Below are 21,119 nucleotides of genomic sequence, written 5' to 3'. Positions count from 1 at the left end.
TTCCTTTGAATAAATTGCATTTGATATGTTTAGGGACGAGGGCAACATTTGCATTTTGAGGATTGATACTCTCGACCCGGTCACAGGGTAATGGGAAGACCCACAGCCCCCAAATTGAGCCCCCGGACCCCTTAAAAAACATTTAGCCCCTCTCTTCCTGATCCTCTGAATAGAAGCCTTTTAAGAAAACTGAAATGGCACAGATGTTTCTTGTGACTCGTAGAGGGAAAATACAAAAAACACATTTTTTGTTAATAAATAGGTTTTACGCTATACGTAATTATTTTTGCTGGGCCTTTTTTTTTTAACGCATGGAGAATGAATGCAATTTCTTAAAACTAAAATATTGAACCTTTAGATGTTTGTAGGGAGACCCCATTACAAATAGATGTGAACAAATATAGATTATAACTAAACCTAATTTACACCAGAAACTAATACTTCAGTTAACATTACCCAGCTTAGGTCTCGGCAAAATTGCATGAATTCTTGAACGCAACTCTACACACAATATTATAACTTATTTAAAAAATAATCCAACCAAAACTAAACACTTATTAAACCTTGGATCCTTTTTTATAGAAAGGCCCAATCATTTCGGACTTTTTCAGACATAAACTTTTTAACTGTCATCTGAGCATCAAATAAAACAAAGTTATATTTAGACAATCTTATTTCATTTTTCATTTAGCACATTTGTAGACACGTCACACGCGGACACAACATATATTGCACTTTGAAAAGTGTTAAAATGCAAAAATGTGTAAATGAAATTCTCAAAATCGAGTCATTTTTTTAATTCATAACTTTGTTTATTGAATCAATGAAGAATGAAAGTGACCAGATAGACGGCTAAATACTTTCCAACAGAATGCACAATTTCATATGTCTTCAATTATTTCTAATTCAAACGTTGACAGTCTTATTGTTAACTAACTCCAAAGTGCATATGAACCTTTCAGTGTATGTACTCTTTGGAACCATTTTGGAAACATTAGTTGTGTCGTCAATCTCTGAAATATACTGGCACAATACTATCAGTTGAAACGCCCTCTTTATTTTATAAGAATAGTTGTCTATGCACTTTCTAAAGGAAGAAGCAGCTTGTCTTTGCCTTTATTGACGATCATTGGAGGCCTGAAGGTCACTGTTATTAGTCTAATCAAAGTTTGCAGCTGTATATAAAAGCTAGTGCCCATCCTGAGTTATTGTGAAAGCTCGTTCCGTAGCCAGTCCTTGCAGTGAAGTGGTTTAAAAGGACAATCACAAGTGGTGCACCGTATAAAAGAAAAACATTTGTATTATGAGCGTTTACCTGTATCAAAATGTGTCCATAAAGCTGTGAAAGGTCTTTTCTGGCCCGAATCATTGCCACATCTTGGATGCAAAGAAGATTTTTTATCCCACCGTCAGGGCTCCGTATAGACAGGATCAATCAATCAATCAATGTTTATTTATATAGCCCAATATCACAAATGTTACATTTGTCTCAGTGGTCTTCACAGTGTGTACAGAATATCAGTATGACAATACGACACCCTCTGTCCAGGAGACCTTGTGAGCACCATCTGCAATCTGTCACTATCGTCTCAGCACTTCACTGATAATCTAAATTTACAGTAAACTGTCAGCATGATGTATATTGCTTAAATAGACCTTCACCTCACAGTATATGCTCTGAAAGGGAACACCGTGATCTGGCTGTTAGATTATTATAACCTTAAATAAAATCCATAACGCACAGCTCTAACGGGTTTTATTCACATTAAGAGTCAAATGGATTTTTATATTTAGTGGAAAATTGCTTAGATAGTGTAAACTAGTTTGCCATTGCTTCCTTGTGCTCCAATGGTCAATTGGAGGATTATTATCCTATTATATTTTGTGCATAGTTCGAGGGATTTCCAGATGCTTTATTGAAACACACAGCAGCAGCTTGCAGGCCTGGACTAGATAACGGAGGTATTACCTGCAGTCTTATCTAAAATGCTTCTTTTGTATGGCTGAGCCGGATTTTTGAATCACAATAATATGTTTTAATAAAGTTATTAAAGAAAAAAAAGTAGTCCTACAATGACCTGTAAAATCAGAGTGGATAATAGCTGATCTGGCCCATATTTATTCAGCACCTATAATAGAATGGCAGCAGACTGTAAATTTAGATATGATGTGAAGTAGTCTTACCGCTGACATTATGTTGACATATTGCCTCTCAGGTGGTCTCTCGGCCATACGGATACAGTGGATGTATGGCGGAAAGTACATCAGCTGCCATTTACAATGAGTTAGGTGTGAGAAAGCCTGTAAGATACACGAGATAGGAGCAGCTTTGCCTTGCAGCAACAGTGTGCTAAGAGAAAAGCAATTTTTGAGGAGGATAAACTGAGGCATGTCTCTCGTTGCTGTGGGAAAGTCAATAATTCACCTGTTTTTAAATCTAGAGATTCAGTGATTTTTGAAGAAAAAATCTGCTGTATTTTATTCTAAATATATCAGCCCATTTGCAGCAGATCTTGGAAGTCCCCTATTCCACCTTGTCTAACTCGTAGGGCGACGTGTGATTTTCGGGATAGTTTGAGGTCTTTTGCACATGTTTTAAAATCCTTTAGGGACCTTTCCAGGTGCTGACCTGCGCTAAGTACTCCCCCAACTCCCCAGAGCTGAACAGACCATGCAAAACTGAAGTCCAAGTCCGGGGTGAACCTCAGGTCACTGCGTCTAACAGATATGAAAATGTCGCCTCTTTGGAAAGGGGGCACGCCTTGTTGTTTAACAAAGACTGTCAATGGGAAAGATTAATCAGAAACAAAATGGAAACGGTGTCACTTTGGGGTCAGGCAGAAGTTATCTCTGTTTAGAGGAGCGAATAGAATAGGGGGGACCAAGGAAAAAAGAAAAAAAGGAGAGAAAAGAAAGCTTTCAATATTTCCGAAGTTTGGCCTCTTGTTTCTCCATGCAGAGGCCTTGTTAACGTGGACAGTGTGGATCAGCTTTGTGAAGAGCTGCTGCATCTTCCTGGGACACATATACAGTGAGGCCCCTCGGACATGGAGAAGAAACAGGACCTGGACGTGATGGCCGATGGCGAGGAGCACGGTCAGAAACTTTTATATTCTCTACCTTAAAAAATGTGCAGTTGACTTTTTTTTTATTAATTATTTTTAAATTATTCTAAAATCTATGTGAGTCTTTCCTCAAATAATTATATTAAATGTTATTATTTTTTCATTTTCTTAATGAACCTGCATGTTTGCACTTTTTAACTTTTAATACTCACTATCTTTGTCATATATTTTGATAGTTACAACACATCAGGCTAATATCAGTATCTTTGCCTGGCTGTTTGCATTAAAGTGGTGCAGCGGCACGCGTAGGAGAGACGAATCAAGATATTGCATATTTGTATTGAAATAGTGGAAAATTGTTTCTGGATAACTTTTTATATATTTCACAATTCAAACAGATTTGTTAAATTGTATTGGGTGTGAGATTGTCTGTGCTGGACGGAGAATTGTGGCATGTCTTAAAAAATAAAATGTCTGAGCTGTTTCACAATCCCACGCCTTGGTTTGGCGTGTGGCCATGCATAATGGAAGATCCACTTGCAAGTGTTTGTTCAGTGTTTGGATTTGCTTTTCAATGGCAGGTAACGCATATAACTGGTAATACGTGATGGCCGTGCCAACAGAGCCTGATAACTTTCATGTGGTAAAATAAATACAAAATCAAGTCTGACATCATTGCTATGTCCTGGCAAATGTGCAGAAAACATCATTGCATTTGAAACGAAAAAAGGGGTCATATGCATGTATGCCGGTGTGCAAAGAGAGAGAAGAGTGTTTTGTGTTTGTGTGTTTGTCATAGGCGTGTATTCACAAGGATGCACAAGAGTTATGCTTTATATGCAGGCGTGTGTGTCCGCAGTGATAATGTCATTGCTTGCAGGAAGCATGTGCACGGGTTTCTTTTTTGATCATTTGAATAAGCTGATATACAACAATATAGTTTGCACTGTTGTTTGGTATGCTGCCAGTGCCCCTGTTCAGCGACATTTTTGGGATTCAACACGTTTTAAACTCCAACAACAGACATTCACGTCACAGCGAGAAATATTCCTTTGTTTGTGATAACCTTTATTTTGTCAGGGCTTTCATTTCATATTCACTTTCTGTTTCAGATGAGGTGGAATTATTTTTGCACAAGCAGGAATACCTCACCCACATAAGTTTGGCCTCATGCAGTAAACAAGTTAGTTGATTGGTTTTGCTTTATATACGGTGATTTAATAAGGAAAACATCAACGTAAGCCAGTCCGAGCAGTGTTGGTGGTACCAATGCCATGCTTTCCATTGGTTCCTGTTTACATGATGCCCACAGGACACGCCGTGATTGGTGGCGCTTCACACGTGACCAGGCAACTTTGTACATTTGACAGGGAGTAGGAGGGTTTTGTGGAGATCAGAAAAACGACAGCGCGATAAAAATTAGTATTGTTGCACTTCACAAATTAATGACCATGAGTTCCTACTTGATAAACTCCAACTATATCGAGCCTTCCTTTCCTCCATGCGACGAATATCAGCAGAGCGGATACATCCCCAACGCTGGTGATTACTACGAGCGGCCAAAAGATACGGGCTTCCCCCATCACGAAGAACCATCCTATCCGAGGTCAAACTACACAGAAACGGGATACGATTACGGTAACGTCCCTGCTACCGGACTCGATGATTTCGGGGATGGGCATCACGCACAGCCGCAGCCGGTTCCACAGAGCCACGGTCCTCGCCTCTCCGCGGCCCCAGACGGTGGCGCAGGGGAAAATGCCAGCAAAGACTGCAGCCTCGCCAGTGAGGCATATCCCGGCGTAGCGAAGGGCAAGGAGCCAGTGGTCTATCCGTGGATGAAAAAGGTCCACGTTAACAACGGTGAGTTATCGTCACGGTTTAATAGCAGAACCACTGAGAAACAACCACTGGAACACACGCAAGCCTATTGAGGCAGCACTAGCAGCCCTTACAACAGCAATTTACGACTATCGAGCAGCAGGGTCGGTAATTAAGGACCCTCGTAAATTTTATTGCCTGTGTTCGTCTGTCGGGGCCATGTGCCTTTGTTGCTTTTTAACCCAAAGTACCTCCACCACTGGAGCCGAGCCAAACTGTAATATCCAACCCCGCTGTTTTGTTAATCATTTCTAAGCTTGATATGTCCCTGGATGCGAGTGCTTGTACACTCGGCATCTCCACATTAAGGTCATGTCCGTAAACTGAAACAAGGCTTGAGAGTAAAACAAACAGAGCGGATGTGATTTCCCAACAAACCCAGAAATGTTTTATCGTTTTCCAACCATGTAATGTGTCCATTGGAGGAACTATAGGGCTTTGGATTAAACGCTATCAGCCTGCGTTTAACACCTGCTTGCATGCCTGTGTATGGCTTTTTTCTCCTCCAGTCAATCCCAATTACACTGGAGGAGTGCCCAAGAGGTCCCGCACTGCATACACCCGCCAGCAGGCTCTGGAGCTGGAGAAGGAGTTCCACTTCAACCGGTACCTGACCCGGCGCAGGCGGGTGGAGATTGCGCACACCATGTGTCTGTCCGAGCGCCAGGTCAAGATCTGGTTTCAGAACAGGAGGATGAAGTGGAAGAAGGAGCACAAGCTTCCCAACACGAAGATCCGCTCCTCCAGCTCGGCCTCGTCCTCAGCCTCGGGGCCCCAGCAGCAGCAGATCAAAACAGGCCAGCAGCTTGTCCCCACGCCGTGCACCGCAGGTCTATAGTGCTGAAATTAACCCCGTACCACAAAACCCAATCCAGACTGAGATGGCAAATATCACAAGTGGAATTTGATGGACCGATTCTCAGTATTTTACACACATGGTGTTATCTATTTCACCTTGCCTCTGCCATTGGGCCCCTGTCACGTCCTTTGTACCCTTTCCCTCTCCTGTCGTCCTCGCCCTCTTCATATAAGCTTGAAATTCACCTTTTATTGCCACGGTGGCCACTGAAGTGTTTCTATATTTGTTTATTATTATGAAAGAAGGATAACGCACATTCAAATGTAGGATCAATATGTATCATTACAGTTAACATTCAGTGAGGTAAACAGTATTTTTTCTATGTTCTCTGAGTATTTTTTTTCATTATTTTTTTATTATTGCTCATGGAAAGCTCTAATATACTTGAAAGATATTTAGCGAGACTAGATGCCTGTTAGAAAACCGGACGGCTGGTTTAGAGGTAAGGCATCAGTCAGAGTAACAGTGTTTGTGTGTTTGAGTGGGTTTGTTTACTGTTGAATATAGTCCAGGTGACATTCACATTTAATGTACATAGGCAGATCATAATGAAGGCACAATAAGGAAAGCATTTCGTCAAGTAGAATTATGTTTGTTGGTGTTGTAAAGTCTAGGTTTATTTGTGCTAGTCCGTCCCATGTTGTGCTGTGTTCTAAACTGTGAATATTTGTATGTGTTGTCCCAGTATTGTGGTTGTGATGTAGGCTAGTGTAGGTTCAATGTGTCCTTGTGAAATAAATATGTACTTCACTTAATAACGTCGAATTGGCTTTGGATATTTTGTCCCTGCAAATACTGATTTCAATTGAGAGCAACATGTACTTGCGAAGCCGCGCGTATTGACATGGCAAGAGCATTGGCGTTCCCCCTTTAAAAAAAAGAAGGAGATTGCATTTCCAAACTCATATATTTTGTGCTCATACTATTTTATCAATTCAATACGTGTTTGTGGACTTATGTTATTACTTGTATTTAAAGCCTTTAATCCGTTATCTGTGTTTGGAGATGTGTGCGTAAAATTGTGATTGCATGTCACCAAGCATTGGATAATTTACTGCCCCACGCTTGCATAATAATTTATATTTATATGTTTTACTTTCTCTGAATATAATCAAAATATATTTGCTATATTTGATGTTATTTTCAGAGAGTTTTAACTTGTTAATCAATACAAACACTACGCAAATTCTGTTAAAGCAAGATTTACATAAAGGAAAACATATTCAGGTGTTTTAATTAATGTAACATGTTTATGTTTAGGCAAGCGTCTCCCTATCTACCATACATACTTTTTCGCTGACTGAATAATGTCATCATGCTCAACTGACTGTTCTAATCCGTAAAATGCGCAAGAATGTCGTGCACATTTCATGGATAAAGCTGAGACGAGGTTTGAATTAAGGAGGCAGATTTCAGCTGCTTGAGCATTGCTGGCTTTTCTACTTTCACGGAAATCAAACCAACCTTACATTTTTAAATGTATCCGGCCAAACATATTGTTATCTCTTGCCATTATAAGGAGATCGAAGCCAACCTCGGTGCACCGGAGTGTGAGTGTTGGTCGCTACCTGCTTCATCCAAACAATAGGGAGTTCAACCAGGGGACACGGCAGGCTCTGGCCAATCACTGGCTCAGAGCACTTCTTCTGCCCCCTGACCTTTCGACACACACAATGTTCAGACCATACATCAGTGTTGAGACCTCCGCGAGCTTTTTCTTCCCATTTAAGATTTACCCAGAGACAGCGCGGAAACAAAAACGGTTTTAAGGTGTGAATCTGAGCCATGAATTGTCCCAAAGTTATTCTTTGAGACAGCTCTTCTGCAATATATCACCGAAACACTCCTGTCAGGGTAGATAGTGCAGATATAAGCTGAAACATGCTGGCATTTAGCATGCAATTTATTATGATTTCCAATATGTTGTGGCACTGATGGTTTCTGCTCAATATGCCAATAGCGTAATGAATGGAGTTGCATTGCATTTCATATTAGATACAATTGATATTCACCAAAATTCCCACAGTAAAAGCCACAATTTCCGAATTCAAACAATCTTTCAGTAGAAGCTTTATTTATTTGATATACCGTTTTTTTGCATCTTTTACATTTATTCACTTGTTTGGCACATTAGAGAAATAATCCTACGGCAATAATAAAAACGCTCTTAGAATATACCATGCTATTCATCTTTCTGTGAATCAGTTGCTGTAGACATGAAGGCTGTACAGAACATGGCGTTGAGGATGATTGGGACCGATTTTGCGCAGACTCCAACAAGTCCAAAGTTAAATTACAAGATGTCAAGTCATTTGATTCGCGAATAGAGGTCACTTCCAATGTACTGAAATTTTAATTCGCCAGTTCACGTGACTTGTTGAATAATGAATGCCCCGGGGTCAGAAATAGATCTGAAAATCTACCTTATTTTCATTTGAAGTGATCCTCTGCATGGTGCGAGTCAGATCTCTTCTCCCCTGACAGAACTCTGTCTGCGGGACACAGACCGTCATGACTTGTGAGTAGATTTGGTTGTTTTTCCTTCTGAAATTTGTTGTAGATGTTAAACAAATATATATATATATAAAATATAAAATATCCTAGAAGTGGGCATGATTTAATTATCTTCTGTCGACTATTAATGTATAATAAAATACAATCTTTTTTTATTTCCAACCAAACATTGTTGCATTTTCTGAGTTTTTCTAATCTGAGCTTTTTTAGGTTACATTTATTTAACTTAAACGGTCCTATTTTGATAAGTCTATTTGATTGAAAAGCATTTTCATTGACAGAAAACGTTGTTTTGGACATATATATGCTGGTCTTAATACCCTAAATGTTCGAACCCAGGAGAAGTTAGCATGATACAATTCAACCCTCGTTCTTTTTATTCTTCTTTTTATATATTTTAATTTATCGACAGCTCATTAACAGATGCACTTTGCCCAGAGTACAAACTCGTGTTTTTACATAAAGTATATGTGAATCACAATAACCTTCATTTAGCAAAACTTGCTTTATGAGATTAAAGAGACAAATAAGAGTCAAATGTGTTTTAAAATAGGTTGATATGTGGCTGCAGAAGTAACACTCTTACAGATGAGGCTAAAACGTTTCTGCGTATTCAGTGATAAAATCAGTTAAAGTTGACCTGCAAAATAACGATAAGAAGCAACACTCTGCATTTGTGCTTGCAAAGTTAACCTCGAAAACACTTTGCCTTTTAACATGGAACCATAGTTGTTGTTCATGGATTTTGACTGTGGCAAATTTTCTATTTGTTAATTGTATTATGACTTTCACAGTTGAATGTCATTTGAGTTAGTGTTTTTAAACAACAATATCAATGAAAATTACATCTGCTGCTTGAAAGAGCCTTTCAATGAGGATGAACACAATAGAGAATATAGACACAGGTCAAACATTAACAGAGTCCTTAGAGTGTGTTACAATGTCAACAATACAAATGTTTATTTTTATTTATGGGCTGTTTTGCACTTACCTCCAAATTGTTACTGGCAGCTGTTAAGCAAAAGCATATTATACATAATTTTCAGTCATAAAAAAGAGCCAGTTAGTTCAACATGAAAATTGCTTTATTACAACCACCTTTACGCAAACAATTAAGTTGTCCTAGTCAGTCTGCCTTCATGAGCGATGTTTCCAAGTTTGCTTAAGGCGTTGCATTTCGCATTAGCCTTGATACTGGCCGATGTAAACCTCGCAGAAATAGTTATCTTTGTCTGAGTGTATCCGTAACCCAAGCCTGGCTGTTAAGAGCTCCGAGTGTCAACATTGTTGGAAGATATGGACCGCCGTCTGGCCAACATCCAGAGGTCTGCGCCTCTAACTCCTCTTCGCTGACAGTGATCAGGAACCTTGATTTGTGTAAATAACTCTACATTTGTTTCATGCAAAACAAAGTTTAAACTTCAAAACATAATTGGTCAACTATTACTTTTGAGGAAAGGGCAAATGTGAAAAAAGTAGACTACCAGCTGAGGGCCTCATGGTTTCCATCGTCTCCTTGTTTGCGATCCCAAAATAAGTTCCCACTCGACTCTCTGCTTCTGCTCGGATCAGGGAAAAGTTAAGGTGCGGTGGCGAAAGGCAACATGGGATTAACTTCCAGAGCACGGTCATGTACAGCCATAAAATCATAGTGACAGCTCCACATCTGCAATTGTAGAAAAACAAAGAGAAAGTTAACACAACGCAGAGTCAAACAATGTTTAACAAAAGATAAATAGTCTTCTTTACATAAACATGAGTCTAAAACCTGTGCGTAAAACCCTTTTTTTTTGTCGTGATCATTAAAATTCCTCCTCTTTTCATTAGTTTTAGAAGTGTTGAATCTGAATTAATAAGAGCTGGTCTGCTTCCGTTCCTGTCTTTAAAAGTTTACCGCTCAAGTTGTAGTTTGAGAAGACAAAGGCTGGTGTGGGAGTGGGATGCTGTCTATGTCCGCCCCGAATGATTAATAGTTGTGGTGGGATTTTTCCACGCCTGCTGCTCTGTGTTGACGGAAAACAAGCGCCAAACGGTGCCGATAGAAGATCTTTCTTCCGGGCTAGACTTTTGGCAAAATCTGAAGTGGCAAAAGTTATCTACTATGCTGTTTTTATAGTGGTTTGGGCCAATAGCACAATTATGTCAGTTGGCATTTCTGCCACCTCAAATACTCTCCTGTTGCACAAACCTATAATTTCTAACATCACTCAGCTGGTCATAGGAAACGCATAAACGCACTTAGGTCGAATGGGGGTCCATGTAGTGATCAGCGGGGTCGAGCAGCCACTCTTTGGTTACCTCACCTCCACTTTCCGCTTACTGCTGAGTGACAGACACCTCCACGACCACCAGGGCGCACACCATCCTTATGTAGGACAGGTAAACGTGTGACATTTTTTACCCCATTTGGCAAACGGCATGCAGGCTTTTGCTGATGGAGAACCAAATGCTGATTAAGTGGTACTTCAACCGGACTGTGGACGGGGGGGGCGATATTGAGTAAAGCTCTCGGCTGTCCTGCATGGCTGCTGTGTTGTAAAGAGAACACAGTAGCCCTTTGCTGGAGTGATGAGTAATCATTATGCCATTCTTAAATGGTATTTTGTAAAGGAAAGCCCTCTCCATCTAAAATAGTGCGAATTATCACGCTGCAGTGCAAAACACTTTGTAGCCACGGCTCCGAGCTGTGGCTGCACTTGAAACTCCGCACACAGGCAGGCAGGATTAGCTATTTTTTCAGCCACTAACAGGCACCAAATATATGGCACTTTAAAACGGACAGAACAGTCTTTGGCTCTGAATGGGCGACACGTGGAAAAGCTGCTTCTCTGCGAGAGACCTGCTCCTCTGCCAGATACATTGCAGTGTCACATACCCCTATTTTTTCTCCCTCCAAACTGATCCGTTTCTCCTCAGGGGCAATGACTGCCTCCATTAATGATTCACGGGCTCAAATAAAAGGGATTTAAATTGACGTTGCGTCACGTGAGCGGTGCGCATAATACTGCGAGATGTTATGGCACGGGGAAGAAAACCGGAGCCCCGGTTTGGCCATATGATGCTGATTATATGCGGGTTACCCCCACTTTCCGTGAGGGGAGTCCGGGCTCTGTAGTTTGTTTACCGAGGGGAGAAAAGGAGAAAGAGAGGCAGACAGAGAGAAAGAGGATCCCGGGTTTGTGGATGTATTATACTGCTGTCACGGACGGATATGTTTTTCCACGCGGACAGAGTCAGAGCCCGAGCTTTGGGAGGATGGATTTTATTTTGAGGTATTTCCGCCAATTGTTCATTACTGTCGTGAGTTATTGCTGCGCGAGGCAGAGGTCAGTAAAATAGGGGTCCAGGGCTTCTGCAGGGCGAGAAACTAGACAGGTACTAAGAAGCTATCGATATTCACCTATCTAGTGATATATCCGATTTATCATAGATAATCAAGCATAAATAGGCCTTTAAAATGTACACATGGCAATTATAGTATTAGTATTTATAGTAATTGTAACGATTTGTCTGGGCCAATGACATATACTATTGTTATGTTATGCTTCCTATGCTAATCATCATAATGCCAATATTATTTGTCCCTTTACTCTTAGAATAGAGCAGTAAATAATGAAATATTTCTGCTCTATTTATATCTAGCATAAGCAGTCATTATGATAAATAGGCCTATACAACTGTTTGTAAATAAAGCAGCCGTATAAATAGAAAAACTCCAAACATAGAGCACGGCCAGACCAAGGTGCAACCGGTCCTATAAAACAAAACATCTCGTGTCTTTACGTGAGGTTTTTGTGCGTAAATGATACATCAAGATGGGCTCCATAAAATGTAGGGGAAAGCGGTGGGGTTGTGTCGCTCCGCCGGGGAAACGAGGATATAATGGAAGACGGAGTGCCATCCAGGACCGCGCGGCCGCTGAGGTCACGGCGCTGCAGCTTGATTTATGGGCACGGGGACTTGGGGAAGATGGTGCGCGAGAGCTAATGACTATTCGATCCGTTTGTGGAGAAAATGCTTACCGGCATGCAGGGAAACAACAAACACGTTATTTGCATTGGCCCCTTTTTATGTTATTTGTGATATTACCCTGATACAGGCAGCAATATTTGGTTGTATTGTTATATTTGTCTAAGGAGAATCGTTGCATTCTGGCTTTTATTTATGCAGTTTGTTTATAATTGTTGGATGGTTCTGTTGTTCTTACAGATGGATATATTTTGGTTGATATTGTGTAGCAAAATGCTAAAAGGAATCTAGATTTGAATGGTTTCTCTAAACTGAACAGATAATACGTTAACACAAAGCCTTGGAGCCTTCCTAAATATAGCAGTGTGTAGCAATATAAATCATAAACCAAACAATTATATTTAAAACACTTGCATCTAATTTAAGTTGGTTTGCACAAAACGTTTCATTTTGCGCATTTTTAGATTAAGGCCTATTGTGTTTTATACAATTAGACGAATTATTTATCATTTAATTCTCAAACAATATAGGGAGATGCTAGTCTAAAATAGCATTTACGGGTGTGTTTGTCCACATTAAAAGGTTTTATTTTCTTCTGAATTGTGTTTATTTTTCATTGCAGAAATCCAGCCGAGTAAATTCAGGCCATCGCACGGTCTCCAAGACACCTTGAACTGCCTTCGGTAAGTCCATATATCTTTATTGATTTGTGTTATGAATGCTTGATAGTGATATCCTTATTCAATTTCTAATAAGTACCACACACGCCCACCAAAGCACTTGCAGGGATAGACAAGCAGCAGTACATTTCCTTGTTGCAGCAATATGACCAGCCTGAAAGCAATAATTCCTTCTCTTCCACTTGTCTTTGTGGTGTAATTTGTCACTATAAAAGTGACGAAGGGAATCTCAGCTCTTGGAGCGGTGCCTTACTCCTTTCAAAAAGTACTTTCAGTGAAAGCCATCTGTGTGTAGCTGCTATAGTTAACTGCACTATAGTTTAAAAAATATTTTCTTTCATCAAATGTTCAGATTTTGTTTCTTTCTCCTAGATTTTTACGCACATTCTGCACGGCCGTATAGGACCACCAACTCGATGACATTTCACCCTTAGCTCACGGCTAAATTAAAGAGAGAGACGAGTCAGCATTTTAGCAAAACACAAAGAAGTAAATAATTATACAATGTGACTACTTTGGTTTCGAAAAGAAAAAGCCGAGTTGGCTAAAAAAAGAAACCTCACACGTGAATTTGTGTCCCACTCACCCTCCCACGCCGTCGTTGTGCTCTATACATTTTTAATTGTGTCATTGCATTTAGTCCCAGAGCCTGAAACCAGCAGTGAAGCTGCGGTTCTGAGCGTGTTTACAGCCTGTGGCAGCTGAGAAGACATAAATCTATTTTTTTTCTCATTCTCTCTTTGGCTGCAAGAGTGAAGCATTACCATGCAGAGGGATTCCCCCTGCTGCCGGCTCTCTTCTCCCCTGCTCCTCGCTGCATGTCCTCCTCTCTGCCTTTTGGTGATCAACCTTCTTCCCATGTTTCACACCCTGCTCCTGGTGGGGTTTTTCTCTTGATATACATAGAACACGGCTTTGATCTCAAGTTGTTGTGATTTATAATGTTAAAATAATAGTGTGTCATACAAGAAGCCATGCCGGCAGCAGTATATCTGCCGCTGGAATGAAAACGAATTGCGCGTCCCTTGTGCCAAAAGATTGAGGAGTTTATGTAAAAATCTGGGTTAATGATTAAGCCACAGAAAGAAGCCCTTTATGTCCCGTGGAAATGGAAATGCAGCATGGTCAGAGGCCGATTATTCCTTTGTATTCTCTCTTCTCTCTTACATCTCATCCACTGGGTTCATAACCCTACTGCAGAGCGTGGAGTAAATAATAACTAAAAACATTTAAAACACTTAGGGGATAGATTCCTTGCTAGTTTGTAACGAGGCATACTTTTTTTCTAGACACACTACCTCATTTGGTTGGGGGAGGAGGAGAAGGAGCCACTTGATTTGAACTGGCTTTCCAAGGCTCTTCTTATTTGCATAATTTTTTTTTGTCTATGGTGACGCTCTGGTTCGGGGCAGTTCAGTGGTGTCTGCATGGTACTGGTGAAGGATCACATAGTCTATTGCATTGGCCCAGTTTAATATCACTATGAAGCCCTGGCATTGCTCTATAGCATGACGATAAATTCAATCTTGAAGCCAGATAACTCTTATCTCGCTGACCCGACTGCTCACGCCTGCTTTCGTAATCTCGGTTTACCCATCCACGTCGAGTAGGAAAAAAAGGAAAGGAAAGGGGTTTCTCTCGGCTCTTCCCTTTTTGTTGTGGCTGCTAATGCCTGGTGCATGGCAGGGAGCACTCTACTGCTGCTGCTGCCTCACCAAGCCAGCCCTGCCCTTAAACTTTTTCTCTGGATTACTGCTTTGATCGATTTCGTCGCTGAATGAGAAAATATCGCTTGGTGCTCTGCATTCGTCGTCAGAGGATAAGGTAAGCAGGCCAGGAAAAGGCTCCCTCGGTTGTAAATGGCGGAGTTTGTGTCGCTCGGTGATTTATCACCGTATGACTTAGATCTCAGTTCAGGAAGAGTTCACACACACGCAGTCAGCCAGCCAGATTTCTCTAACGCCGAGCAGAGGGCTGAGCAGAAAGCCTGTCATTTGTCTCTCTTTCTCTGTCTTTTATGACTATCGCAAGCGAGAGATACACTACAAAGCCTTCTGATATCTTGTCCAGGTCATTGTGAGTGCAGATACAGCGAAGGCACCTTCTCTCACTATGCGGTTAAGCTGCAGTGAAGGCAATCTTAAAGCTCATTTTAAACTGATTTGCTTTAAACGACTGCATGAAACCTGAGTTGCTCCACATTTTCCTTTCATTTCCTTGTACTCGTGTTTAGAAAATGCCTTAGATATGTATGCTCCGGAACTACTATACACCTATTTGTCTTGAAATCATATTTTGTATTGCACAACTTCGTAGATGTTAAACTCGGATCCATTGATTCAAGCAATTACAATGTGAAGTTATTGTTATTCCAAAATATATTCTTATTTTAATAAATTTGTATTTATTTCCAAAAACGAGCTGCTTCCTTGGCCGCTTCTTCTGCAATTGCATACGCTGACAAAGAATAACATGATTTCACATTCATAGTTATCAAACAGGATGGATTTATGTTTTATTTGCGTTGAACATTATTTCCTTAACTTAAAAATAAAGTTAATTATCTTTCTAATTATATATTTAGTACTGCATTTATTATTATTATTATTATTATTATTATTATTATTATTATTATTATTATAAGTAGGCCTATTATTATTATTATTATTATTATGCATTGCATACTATTTCTTGATGGCATTGGTTAAAACAACAGGAATCCACATTAAATGTTCCACTATTTCAATAATAATTCCACATTATAACAGCTGACCCTGTTACTGTGTCTATTATGGTTTATAGTTTCCCCAATAATCTTTAAGAGGGTGATCCCCATGGACCTGCGTGAATTATGGTGTCTTAGTAGCAGGCTCTAGCTGTGCCATGCCGGGATTCTGTCTCTCAGTACCGGGCTGGCTGCTCACCGGGCCGCTCATTCCGAGCAGGCCGTCCCGGCCCGCTGACCCCCATATATCACGGCGAGGGGCCGCCGAGCAGACATCACTGACAGCAGCCATTATTATGGGCCTGCAAGGAAAAGTTCACACCGTGGTCATAGAGATGCACGGATGCCCGCCCGGTTTTTCAGGTTTCCTCGTAGCCCTTTCATTTATCTTCCAGAATGCAAAGAAGTAAAACAAAAAAGAAAAGAGAAGGAAGAGAATGCGGTTGCTTTTGCTTTGCGTCAGGTGGCCGTACAGCATGCGCATTGAGGTTTATCCTGTTACTGAAGGAAGATTTTTTGTTGTACTCAGTGAAAACAAAAAAGGGTTAAAAAGGTGTGGACCACACTGAATGCACCTGCTACATGGGAAATTAGATATACTGTTGACAGCCCTGTTGGTAGAATAACAATATAACATAAATATTATTTTCCTGTCTGGTAACCCGCTAATTGGATCTCCCTAAGCACCCTTTTTATCCAGTATTTTGTCTAAAAGCTGTTGTGTTACTACATTCATTTTTATTGTTAATAGGCAAACAGGTTTAAAATGTATTGTATTTTCTGGTTAGGTCCTAAAATTGATTTGGCAATCTGAAAAGCGTTTGAACAGGTTTTTGTTTTGATGTGTTTTGGCACAGATGGTAACGCAAGGTTAGTGCGTGCCTTTGTGCCCTGTGTAAGCCATAAGGTAAACGGTAATAGTCTACAGGACTGTTGGCCCTATCTTGCTTCCATAGTCTCCAGTGTCAGGCCTGTATTGAAAAGTAAGATGGATCGCCACCATTTCTTCTCCTCACAGTGCTTCTTGTAACCCTAGGTTCACCCGAGGAGGCCATTGGCGGAGAGGCGTCACGTGACCACGGGGTGCCAATGTTATTCTACAAGGGTGTCAAGACCCTGTCAGTTTCTGAAATAAATATTGGGAAACGGCGAGATGCAAAAGGCAACCTACTACGACAGCTCCGCAATTTACAGTGGCTACCCATATCAAAGCGCAAATGGCTTCAGTTATGATGCCAATCAGGTCCAATATCCCCGGGCCTCTCATGTGGAAAGTGAGTACCATCGACCTGCCTGCTCCCTGCAGTCTCCTGACGGCTCCGTGGCTCTGCAGAAGCCGGGGGAGATGGCGGAGAGCTGCGACAGGACCACAGCCATTCAGGCGGCGCAGTCCAAGGTTCATCCCGAAAGCAATCAACCGCAGGTGCCAGTGTCAGGCCCGCCCCCTCCCTCAATATCCCCCGGTGCTATCAGCCAAAACACAAGCAACGGGTCCAACCAGCCCAGTGCCAAGAACGGCTCCCCGACCTCTGCTACTCGCAAACAGATCTTCCCCTGGATGAAGGAATCCCGTCAGAACATCAAGCAGAAACCCAACAGTAGCTCCAGTTCAGGTACTTTCAACCAAAACATTGCTGCCGCAAACACATAAGTTGATAGCCTCTGACAAGAAAGTTGCATTCGTTTACTTGAGGGAGGACACAATACATATAGGGGGTGGGTTGGGGATAAGGTATGAGCATAGGGGCAGTGCAAAATAGGACAATTATGTAAGGATTCAAATGTTTTTTTTCCTATTCCAGGGGCAGAGAGGTGTTCATCTAGATGTTTCAAGTCAGATGTTTATTATATAATATGTTTATATTGTGTTCCCACTGGGGGATCTTTGAGTTATTCAGGAAATGCAGCCAAAAAATTACCACAGAGTTTAATCAACTCCTTCCTGACACGATCCACATTAGAAGTGTTACTTTCATTATAACACATCCTGTAATGACTATCAATCAATACCAAAAATATTATCAAATATAAGTTCACTGTAAGGTTAAAGACTGTATGTGCTCTTGGGAGAAGATTCCACCATGTGTTGTCCCTGTGCCCTGCAGCTGACCCGTCCCTACTGTAAACACAAATCTCCACTGATCACATAATATTCCCAGAGAGACAACAAACAAACACGGACAACAGTTGTTTCAGTTTGTCCTGCTGTTTTGATTAGAGGGAAACTTGGTGGACCAGAGTGGGGGGGTTTGGGTTTAAATGTTTTTATTTACACAGAGACAATCTTAAAATTCAGAGATGCTCATCCTCCTATGATTTGTTTTAATGTTGTAGGAAATATTTGAATTAAGATAATATTCAACAGAAGTTATTGGGTGCTTGATTTAGAATTGTGCTAAGAAAAGACGTATGGATGAAAGGAAAACGGGGTGAGGTTGTGGGGTTTAGGAGTAATTTACGTAACCATAACTTATGCTTATCTTACAATGAACTCCTTTATTCCACCATAAACGGGTATTTATTACAGTCAAAGTTTGAAATACAAATCCAGGTGATCTGAATATGAATTTTCTTAAGGAAATATTTTTCATCAGTTTGTGATTACAGGTTGTCTTGCTGACATGGATGAAAACCGTTTTACGCACGTTTACGCACTTATTGCGGCATCATCCTGCTGTTTAATTGCAGACAAACGTGATAGGTCAGAGTGGGGAGTTTGTGTTGTTTATAATATCAGCCATGCTAATCTTTCTCATGACCTTTCTTGTTTGTAAATTAAGTGGTTAATCTTCTAACTAGGCCGTCTAAGTAAATGATAAGCAGTATTGCAACAGTCATAGTGATTTAAGTTGAGAAAGTGTTTTATATTAAGGGAAACAACTGGTGCATGCCCTTATTGGGGTGTTTTACACATTCTTTACTGATTTAAAGTTTGATTAGATGAACACTTGTTGGGTTTTGTTTTGTTTTGTTCTATGTAATAACATCCCAAAATGGATAAATGCTTACCTTCCCATGGCCCTCTCATATTGCCAAATGGGTTAATATATTTGTAATATTTTGCTGTAAGAGTTATGAATGCAAATCAGTTAGCCGACCTTCATTGTGTGATTTATCTTTAAGAAGGGTTTTTCATTAATTTATACAACACATTGAGGTGCTAAAATTCGTGAAAATCATTTAACGCACGTTTTACGCACATACGCCAGACAGAAAATGACAACCCTGCACTTAACAAACATGTTTCCAAAATTAGTATTTTATAAATCAAGCTAATATCCTTAAAAAAATGAATTCCTAAGAAGTAAAATAATAATCGTTAGTGTTGGTCCTACATACATGGGTATCCATATTCCTCGTGTTAAGTTATCTTTCATCTCCATTATAATCTAATGGGTCAGGTTATGTCATGCTGCATTCCTTTTGCTCCACGTGTGGCCGACAGGTAATGATATTTATTAAGTGTTGGCTGCCTGCCACAGCGGCAAGTAGACCAACACCTTGTTATTCTGCAGCCAAGCTCCTGCTTCAAAGGGGAGGCTTATCAGTGAGGGCAGAGCGAGCAGCTCTATACACCCTGAGGAATACATAACGTTTGTGTTTGAATTACGCGTGGGACTACGGGGAAAGATGAGGGTCAACATGTTTTAGTAGGAAATCTCAGGTTACCTGGTCCCATATCAAATATTGACCCACTATTCTTCAGTTACTTTTTTCTCTCTTTGCACTTGGTGCACAGACACAGTGCCCATACACTGATTGTTAATTGTCTTATGGAGCCCCCATGATAACCCTTGTGCTTTGCAGTATGACAGTGAATTTATCAAAATTGTGATATGTTTGGAACACACGCACATGCACGCTCGCACATAAAGGGGTGGGAGGATGTGGAGAAAGAAAAAGAGTAGATGATGAAACCCCTATGTAAGTAGTGAAGCAGGGCATATTTATCTGGTAAACCCCCCTCGTTATGGTTGAAAGTTCTGTTATCAGCAGCTTGAGTGTTGTCAGATGGTTTTGCTTTCACTCTGTGTTCTTTCACTGCCTCTCTCTCTCCCTCTCTTTCTATCTGGCTCTCTCTCCATGGCCGTATCCACCATTGAGGTCACCGAGGTCCGGACCTCGGTAATATTTTTCGAGCTGTGTAACAAAACTTGTGAAATAATTGCACTAAACGGGATTCTTTGTAGTACTTCCATTTACTGACGATGGGGCCGCTGCATAACTACGTAGCCTCGATTAAAGCAAACAGAAGAAGACGACATGTATCAACCGGTATCAACAAACCACCGCAGCCCGGACTTGAACCGGAGCAGCGAAGGAGTGAGGAGGTATCTAGAGATCTGAGTCCAGCGGGCTGCTTGTGTTTCTGTTCATCAGGACATCATATGAGCAGCAGATCCTGTGTGAACGCTCTACGTTAGTCAGTGGACGTCCGACAACATGCACACTAACTTATATTGCAGCTATAGGCTATACTTTGGTTTAAATTGCGTGAATAAACTAGCTAGAGAGCTCAAGTTAATTACATTCATCCAATGTCAGAAGGATTACCTTTTAACAAACGTTGTAATGCTTTTCTTTCATTTCAATTTGAGTAAAACATTGAAGATATAACATTGTATTGTTTTCTTTTTACACTGACTCAGTTATAATGAAAAGACTACGTCAGTCGAAGCTCAGCTTTGGTAAGGAAGAGACAGGACAGGCAGAGAGAAAGAGAGAGAGAAATTGATGGAAGTCAGGGGGGGAACTGCAGGTACAGTCACACAAAAGAATGTAGGCTTAATAACCCCATCTATCTATCTATCTATCCATCCATCCATCCATCCATCCATCTATCTATCTATCTATCTATATATATCTATAACAATAGTCTTCATTTACAATAGGCATAATTGTAAAACAACATACATCTATTGCAGTTATGATGTCATAATAACATACAATTGTATAAAACACAATTTGCTTACATCTTTGTTCTCTTTTGAGAATCAAACAAAACAGATTTAAATAAAACAAAAAGTGCAAACAAACAAGTGAAATTAACTAAATGGCTGAATTGCTTTTAATTCACTGGCAGGAGTGACAAGTGAGGAGGAGCAAAAAGTGAACAATGAGAGGCTGCAGGTTATGGAAAGGAGAGAGACATGGAAAATGAATGTTGACAATGTTTTGTGATCATTTTAGCCTCTTCTGCATGTCCAGATTATTAATAGTAACAATCAACTGATTCTTATGCATTACACTTTCAAAAATAATTGATGCTAACATTGTTTGAAGTCAATATATTATACAATGTGTGACCCTCCACAGGACTTAAAAAGCACCTAAGTAGATCATACAAATCCCAAAAATCTCGGGGGGTATCCCCCGAACCCCCCTAGCATGTTTGGACCTCGGTATTTAGGAAATCCTGGATACGG

At 40.5% G+C, this 21,119-nt stretch overlaps 2 protein-coding genes across 5 annotated transcripts in view; both read left to right on the top strand.

The window, feature by feature from the left end:
- hoxa3a (homeobox A3a) overlaps positions 1–21,119 on the top strand; it is a 32,689-nt gene that overhangs the window by 8,903 nt on the left and 2,667 nt on the right. The window contains exons 2-4 of one of the 4 annotated variants that reach the window (XM_034094178.2): positions 2,960–3,096; positions 12,911–12,971; positions 16,730–17,306. In XM_034094178.2, the coding sequence (XP_033950069.1) occupies positions 16,847–17,306 (460 nt within the window). In that variant the 5' untranslated portion in view covers positions 2,960–3,096; positions 12,911–12,971; positions 16,730–16,846. Of the gene's footprint in view, positions 1–2,959; positions 3,097–11,331; positions 11,592–12,910; positions 12,972–14,405; positions 14,793–16,729; positions 17,307–21,119 lie in introns of those variants that run through there. The other 3 variants (XM_034094177.1, XM_034094179.2, XM_034094176.2) reach the window with 3 other exon arrangements.
- On the top strand, positions 4,460–5,871 carry hoxa4a (homeobox A4a). The gene is made up of 2 exons (XM_034094181.2): positions 4,460–4,928; positions 5,456–5,871. Exons 1-2 carry the CDS (start codon positions 4,511–4,513, stop codon positions 5,782–5,784), a joined length of 747 nt encoding a protein of 248 aa, XP_033950072.1. The 5' UTR covers positions 4,460–4,510; the 3' UTR covers positions 5,785–5,871.

This window comes from Pseudochaenichthys georgianus, chromosome 11, assembly GCF_902827115.2.
Source record: "Pseudochaenichthys georgianus chromosome 11, fPseGeo1.2, whole genome shotgun sequence".
Taxonomy (NCBI): Eukaryota; Metazoa; Chordata; class Actinopteri; order Perciformes; family Channichthyidae; genus Pseudochaenichthys; species Pseudochaenichthys georgianus.
Note: the sequence above shows the minus strand (reverse complement) of the source record. Positions and strands in the feature narration are given on the sequence as shown.